The sequence below is a fragment of the Eurytemora carolleeae genome, unplaced genomic scaffold (genome assembly GCF_000591075.1).
Source record: "Eurytemora carolleeae unplaced genomic scaffold, Eaff_2.0 scaffold257, whole genome shotgun sequence".
Taxonomy (NCBI): Eukaryota; Metazoa; Arthropoda; class Copepoda; order Calanoida; family Temoridae; genus Eurytemora; species Eurytemora carolleeae.
The window spans coordinates 137,170-145,067 of record NW_019396404.1 but is presented as its reverse complement, the minus strand read 5'-3'; the positions used below and the strand labels follow the sequence as shown (position 1 = coordinate 145,067).

At 31.4% G+C, this 7,898-nt stretch overlaps 1 protein-coding gene across 1 annotated transcript in view; it reads right to left on the bottom strand.

Moving 5' to 3' along the window:
* Positions 1–1,561: 1,561 nt before the first annotated feature.
* LOC111702601 (alpha-N-acetylgalactosaminidase) overlaps positions 1,562–7,898 on the bottom strand; it is a 27,896-nt gene continuing 21,559 nt past the window's right edge. The window contains exons 7-14 of the mRNA XM_023474342.1: positions 7,510–7,572; positions 7,335–7,394; positions 6,998–7,109; positions 6,353–6,465; positions 3,273–3,428; positions 3,084–3,216; positions 2,401–2,520; positions 1,562–2,194 (exon numbers count right to left, since the gene is read on the bottom strand). Coding sequence (XP_023330110.1) covers positions 1,950–2,194; positions 2,401–2,520; positions 3,084–3,216; positions 3,273–3,428; positions 6,353–6,465; positions 6,998–7,109; positions 7,335–7,394; positions 7,510–7,572 — 1,002 coding nt within the window. The 3' untranslated portion in view covers positions 1,562–1,949. The remainder of the gene's footprint in view (positions 2,195–2,400; positions 2,521–3,083; positions 3,217–3,272; positions 3,429–6,352; positions 6,466–6,997; positions 7,110–7,334; positions 7,395–7,509; positions 7,573–7,898) is intronic.

Sequence of the window (7,898 nt, the reverse complement as noted above, 5' to 3'; positions counted from 1 at the left end):
CCTTTAAGTAAAGTGCTATCCCTGGTTTTCCTTCTATTAACTATCCCTGGTTTTGATAATTTTGAAAAAAATATTAAAATTTGTCGAAACCAGTATTTTTTGAGACACTCTGCTCATTGTAATGGTTTGATGTATTTTGTAGTTAGCTGGCTCTTCAGTGTTTAGTTTTCTTGTTGCTCAACAGGGAAGGTGAAAGCTATTTTTAATGACGCGATTTTTGAATGAGGCAAACAATGACGATCTGCAGGGGTTGAATTTGTTTTCAAAATCTAATTAGTTTCTAAATTCAAAAAGAAACAAGTTTAAAGTAGCATAAGGAACCAAGTTTGTGAGAAAAAAGATTAAATAAATTTCTTAAGGTTGTCTCATCCTTTTGTGGGTAACCCTGTAAGAAAATTATGTAAAAGAACTCTAGTAAAATATTATAATTTTGTTTTAGTACTTTGCACGCTTGAAGCAGGTGGATCTTTTAAAACTAGACTCGGTTTCATTTTCTCCGCTGAGTTTGAGATCAAACAGGCGGAAAATGCCTTTCCTGACAACCTAATGACACCTTCCCCCCAGGAATATGCATTTTCAACTTCTCATTCATTTTGACATTTTTAAAACATTCATATTCTGTACAACTAGGAAATCACACAGAATCCTAGCAAACATTGCATGGTGATTATAAAAGTCGTCTTTATATTCGCGGCATTTATTTATAACAATTTTCAAATATATTGAATATTGAATTCTACTAAGCTATGAGGGCGCTTTAAAGTCCTTTCTAATAAAAATATTATAGCTTCTATTGTTGCCTTTAAGTCACATCGTACATCGTGAAATTAAATTTTGCGGATTTTTTTCTGCATAATATATTACGTTTTTCTTAATCGACATTTTTCTAGGCAACATTTTTAATTTTGGTTGGCCATAAACCTTTGGGTCCAATTGGCTAAAATTTTAGGAGAAGGAGTAGATTGCATTATTCTATACCATTCTATACCAAAAAAATGGATAGGAACTTGGGATGTTTGTTTCACTGTTATTAGCAAAAAGGGGGAAGGGGGGGGGAATTGATCTTTTGCAACACAACAAAGGGGAAAAGGGGGGTAAATCTTTACTTTTTATGGTTGTAAATTGAACTTTTCCTTGCGCAAACATGTGGATCACTGTACATTGTAATTACAAAACTTATATCATTTCCTTATCTAAAAACACAACTTATTATTTTTGTCGAAAATTTTAATTGTAATATTAAGCATTTACAGCTTTTAAAAAGGCCAAAGAGACACCACCTCCTTTGAAAGTAGTACGACTTCACTTAAATAAAATCACACTTTTAACAAACCAAATTTAAAAGTTTGAGCTTAAACATGCTTTTCTTTGTTCTATTACATTTCTATTTAAATCTATAACTGACATTTTTGTGTACTGTATAATCCCTCCCCTTAAGTTCTATGTTCTTACCTCCATGTTTAGAAGAAACAAAAATGGATCAATTTTTCAGAAACACAAAACCAAAACTTAAAAACTTAAAACAATGAATTTAATCTAGCAACATTTTTGAAAAGCACAATAAGAATATAAACACTTTTATTAATTTTCTAATCTATAACAGTGTAGAATTAACATTTGAGGGGAAATTAGTTCCACAAGTAAAAGTTGGACCAGTTCTAACCTGAGTATTAGAACTGGACCAAGTGTTAGCTATGGAACTAATTTTCCCTGCATTTAACAAAATAATTATAAAAAAAAAATAAACAAAACAACAACACTAAAAACGGTGGGAGGGGGGGGGGGTTATGAAAGAAGAAAGCCAAAAGAAGCAATTGTTTTTTTTTGTACAGGGGTTGGTAATGGAGCTAGTGGGTTGTATAAAATGCCTAAAAATACTGTATTAGTCAAAAAATTCACTCATTTATTCATTTCTCTTGAAAATCTGCGTCGGAGGCCATTTCTCTTTTCTACCGTTTCCCTGTGTTAACATATTGTCCATTGATAGACTGATAACTGTATCCATGCTCACTCTGATCAAAGTGACCGACAGGAGAGTAGGCAGGTGGCGCGTACTGCGCCCCGGCGGCATCTCTGAAAGTCCTTGTCTGCGGCGGACCTCCGCCAACTATAACCGGCTCCGCCTCGTACTCGGTACCTCTAATCTGAGGATACTGCACTCCGCCTGGGTTTCCGTCAACATTACCACGGTAACCTGGAATTAGAAAACAATTAGACTCTCGGCTCAAAGGGACTGTTTACGGATAATGTTAGGGATATAGGCTATAGTGAAGAACGTTTAAATAAGTTTTCCAAAACACCAAGATCTAGATTATTTACCTATATTCCCAAGATTTACATATTTCCCTATATTTCCAAGATCTAGATATTTACCTTTATTCCCAAGATCTAGATATTTACCTATATTCCCAAGATCAAGAACAAAACTGTCGGATTTCCTGGGCTGGGCCTGCCATGAAGGTGTAACTGGATTATTTGAAGGTTTTGCCTTCACTATATCACACCGGATCATCACAACACCTAAATATTTATTTTAAGATTCTATTTCAAAATTATACAAAATAGATTTTGAGGATTTAAAAAGAAATCCAAAGCTTTGTCATGTCAATTTTAATTGACCTAATAAATGACCTTTAAAATGACCTTTTAAATGACCTTTAAAGTACACAATTTATAAAGGTAGCCTTTAATAAAACCTTATCTTATCAATACTGTCGCCAATTTCATCGTTTATCTCGCTAGAAAAGTTTTAATTCTGACAATTTTCTGCATCGTTTCTAAAGCATAAATGCGTTTCAGTCCCTTTAAAGAGGAATCACAATTTAAAACAAATCAATTTTCAAAGAGAATGTGATGGATATATTACTCGGTATTGATGAGACAAAGCTTGTTAATCGGATATACCACTTTATAAATGGAGGGTTACTTACAATTATTTCTAACGTCCTTTAAGTATTTCATGTGAATTTTCAAATATGAAATTTGAGATTTTTTATTGAAATTTGCTACGTTAAAGTTAAAATGCTTTAAACTGCAATAGATAATTACAGTTTTCTGTAGAAATTAAACATGATAATACTCACTTCCTGACGGGTTAACATCGACTTTAAATCTTCTATCTGGGGTAACTATTCCATAGACATGTTCATCATAGAGATCCTCTATATAGTATCCTGTAGGATTATCTAGACCCAGCTCCTTCAAGGTTACTGATACCTACACAATTAGAATTAGGAGTATTCAAATAATTATCATAATAAAAATGATATAACAATGATAATGACGATTGCATATGAGTATTTTGCCCTGTATACCGGCATTATTGGTCTAGCCCAGATCTCAATCCCTTTTTGCTTGTAGATCCTTCTTCCTTGGATCCCCAGCAGGTCCTGGTTTACGCCGATAATCTTCTTATTCTTCAAAATCGCCTGAACATTAACATTAAGATTTATTTAGATTAAACAAAATCACAGAATAAAGATATACAAGGTTACCCAATTAGGATAAGTCTTTAATGACGACCTGAAGCTCTTTAGACAACGATTTGAAGTTTAAGTTGGGGTTTCTGCAAAATTTTGATTGCATTTTAAAAGATTTGGCAAAAAAAAAGTTTACAGCTCTGCAGGGAGCCATTATTGTCTCTGAAGTCTCGTCCTATGTTAAATTGTTAATTAATAATTGATAATATATCTCCATTTGTTTCTTTACCATTTCTTGCAAATACAGAATTTAAAAAGACAGAAAACTTATTCAAGTTTTTTATCATGAAAATTTATAATCCTAAAAAAAACTTTACACATTTTTGCCAACCATATTAACACATGGATGAGTGAGCACGCCAGAAAATAAATATTAAAGCAATAATTTAACCTTTAAAGTTTATTAAGATTGGAAAACTATTTCCGTAAGTATAATGTTAAAAAACGAGAAACTAGTTAAACCAGTTAAACCAGTTTATAAGTAATATATCCTTGTTTTAATGTTTTTAAACCCCCAAATTGACATTTACATAAAATTTGACTTAAAGTTGAAGTAAAAGATTCTGAAACACTAGGCTATTAGGGCGCTTCGCGCCCATCTTCCAGTTCCATTGTGAATATGTTCTCTCTGTGTATAAATTGTAAAACAAAAACAAAAGATTTTGCGGATTTTATAAAAAAAAATCGTAGATTTTCAAATTTTCAAAAAAATGCGCGTCCTATTGTAACTAATCAAGCATTAATCTTATATACGAAACAAAGCGTCAATATTGAATGAATGTGTATAGTGTATATGAACTATGTATGTGCTACAAATGTTTTCTCATTTAGTCTTAGGGGTTTAACTGAAATATTGAGATGTTTTAGGAAGCAAATTCTAAATCAAATGAACTTGCGTAATTTTTTGTATCGCAAAATATTAGTCATTTTTTTGCAGTTATGTCTAAATGGAACTAATAAATAAGCTATAAGTATGTAGAGATGACACAGCAAATGAATACTTTTGGACCGGAAAGATTACAATAACGCTAGAGTTAACATCACACTTAATAATTTAGAATATTTTAATTAAGAAGCAGAAATTTACTTTCTATTGTTATTGTTCTAATTACTGATAATATTTATAAAATGATATATTCCCTTGTCTTGTTATTAATTTAAAATGAAACAATAAAAACCATGAATTAACAAAAAGTGAGAGTGAAAGTGACGCCATGAGACAACCAGTACGTATTTTCTACGGCACGGTGAAGGTCGGTCTCGTTTGTTTTACAGAAACTTCAGATAAAGATACACCAAAAAATTTAGTCCTCTTTTCGAAAACACTCCCTTTACTACAAATTAAAGAATTATTGAAATCTTTTATGTTTATTAATCATAACTTCTNTGACCCCGTCAACCTTGTTGCACCGGTTAGTCCTATTGAGTGTCTGCTTTATTTAACCAATGTCCGGGCGATACAGTACAAACTGGGACCGGAAAGGTTGATCCGGCTCGGAAATTCAAATTTACTACGGCTGCCCGTGAGAAGAACATAAACGTTTTGAATTTCAAAATCTCATACTTTTCTGTAAACTCATAAACTGCAAGTATGCAGTGCTGTGGACAAATTCTTCAGGGTTTATTTGAGACATATAAAACGTTTCCACGGTGTATAATTACTGAGATTGAGTGTATAGTCAACGTTCAAAATCATGAATTTGGGTGGGTACGTTTTAAGAATCGGTTTTTTTAATTATTAAATATCGACGACAAAAAAATAAAGTAAAAATTCTATAGTAAACTAATTAGATGTTTAGGAACATATTTCTTAAAAGAATTTTGTCAGTAAATCGAAGTTAGAACTAATTATTTCTTTTTTCATCATAATGAATTTCTTATTTTCAATAAATTTGTTCGCAGATTTCTTCCAATTCTTCAAATGTCGGCTTTTTAATAAATATTCCGGAAAATCTGCAGAAAATCTTTGTGATTATGGAAACTAATAATTGAATAAGATTACTTATGATAAGAGTTAATTTTTATTTTCTCAATCTGAGTCTAAAACTAAAGAATGCGCGAATTTTATGTTCGGGGTTAAAAGTTCTGTAAAATAATGAGTAGCTACTTAAATATTAAACTTTCTCAATTTTAAATTTGAATTTCCCGGGAAAAATTTCACCCAATCAGAGAAAAGGATTTATGGAGAATATTACGTAACCATCGCTAATCAGCTGTTTTAGTTAACTATAAAATATTTACGTAACCGAAAACAAAACATATTTCCAGTTACAACCGTATTTTGGGTTTACGTGCAAACATTAATAAATCTAAAACGCGAATTTTATTAAATCAAGGTTTTTACTTTTAAATAAATCGTAATTAGTTGAATGCCGCTTATCGTTGAATGATGATAGACAAACAGGGATAGCGGGATTTCAAGATTTTAACCCTGTGTTTAAATTTTAACTCGTCGATTTCGGCGAGTTAAATATTTAACCACAGGGTTAAATATTTAACCTCACGGTTAAAGTTCGGGTTTATAAATTAAATCAGAAGTGGCATTTAACCATGAACTTAAAATTTAAGTCAAAACTTTTCGTTCTTTAGTTTTAGACTCAGTTCCTAAACAACTAATTAGTTTACTGTAGAATTTTGTTTACATTTTTTGTCGTCGTTATTTAATAATTTAAAAAACAGAATTCTGAAAACGTATCCACCCAAAAGTACGATTTTGAAAGTCGACTTTGCGCTCAAACTCAGGATTTACAGATCTTTAAAAAGTTTTATATGTCTCAAATAAATCCTAAAGAATTTGTCCACAACACTGCATACTTAGTTCAACTACCTTACATAGCCGGTCTGTCCCTTTAAATGAAATGAATTGTTTATACCTTATAATCAGGTTTAAGAGTTCTGAGATCGACAGACATGAGAAGAGGCGCGGCGAAGATCGCCCACATTGCCATTTGTGTCTTACACTGCTCGTAGGACAGGCCAAAATTTCCTGGAAAATTTTTTTATTAGAATTATAAATTAGGTTCAATCAATGTGTCTATTTTTACCCAAAATGACTCAAACATTACAGGCAAATAAGTACAAATAANAATCATACCCCCTCTCATCTATTGATTATGTATTGTATGTGAAAAAAGAATTTTCTAAATTCTTGGTAAACCAATAATGGGATAATTTATCTGTATTTTAAATATGATCGACTATGTTAACTGCACAACACACCAAAACATAGTTTTAAAAATATCTTTAAAGTACATATGTTCATTGTACACTAGACTGTACTGTACAGGCATTATTAGCAACTTCATTTTCAGTGGTACTGAGATTAAAATATTAAGTTTCATCAAAGATTCATCATCACTCGAAGCTGCAGATTCGTTTAAAAAAGAAAATTAATGAAATATAATTTTGCAGTTTAGAACTTTAAAACTCTTGTCATCGAAATTTATAAGCCTTGTATCACTTTAATTCCTTCCCAATAGAGGCCATAGGTCAATCCCTAGTATATCATCATTGATTACCTATGATCAACATGTCAGGATCGTTCCAGTGTCCGGGTCCAGCGTTGGCGATTATTATATCCTGGTTGTCCCCGTAATAATCAATTGTTCGTTCGATACTGTTCCAAGAGTCCTGGAAATATTATTATTATTATAATTATTATCATTATCATTATCATTATCATTATCATTATCATTATCATTATCATTATCATTATCATTATCATTATCATTTTTACTATTATTAAAATTAAATATCAAAGGTTACCACCATCAGGTTGCAAAGATATAGCGTTTTGAAAATCAGAATTTGTGGCTAAAACTCAGTTCCTTTGAAAAAGTTTTTATTCTTACTGACCTGAATATCGTCAAAGTTTCTCCATAAATTGCAGGTATTGATGATACTCGTGTAATTCGGCTGAAAAACAGAAAATATATTAAATCACAAGTTTAGTGTAAAAATATGGAGTGCAATTTTGTTTTTATTTTTTGTATCATCAGTAAATAATCCTTTAAGAGAATGGAAAACTTACCGTCATTCCTGAATAGGTTTGATAAACAGGCCAAGAACAGGAATATATCATAGGTCTGCCAGTCTACAATATAAATAGTATAGCATAGGTCTGCCAGTCTACAATATACATAATATATCATAGGTTTGCCAGTCTACAATATGAATAGTATAGCATAGGTCTGCCAGTCTACAATATATATAATATATCATAGGTCTACCAGTCTACAATATATATATTATAGCATAGGTCTGCCAGTCTACAATATATATAATATATCATAGGTCTCCCAGTCTACAATATATATAATATATCATAGGTCTACCAGTCTACAATATATATAATATATCATAGGTCTACCAGTCTACAATATATATAATATATCATAGGTCTACCAGTCTACAATATAT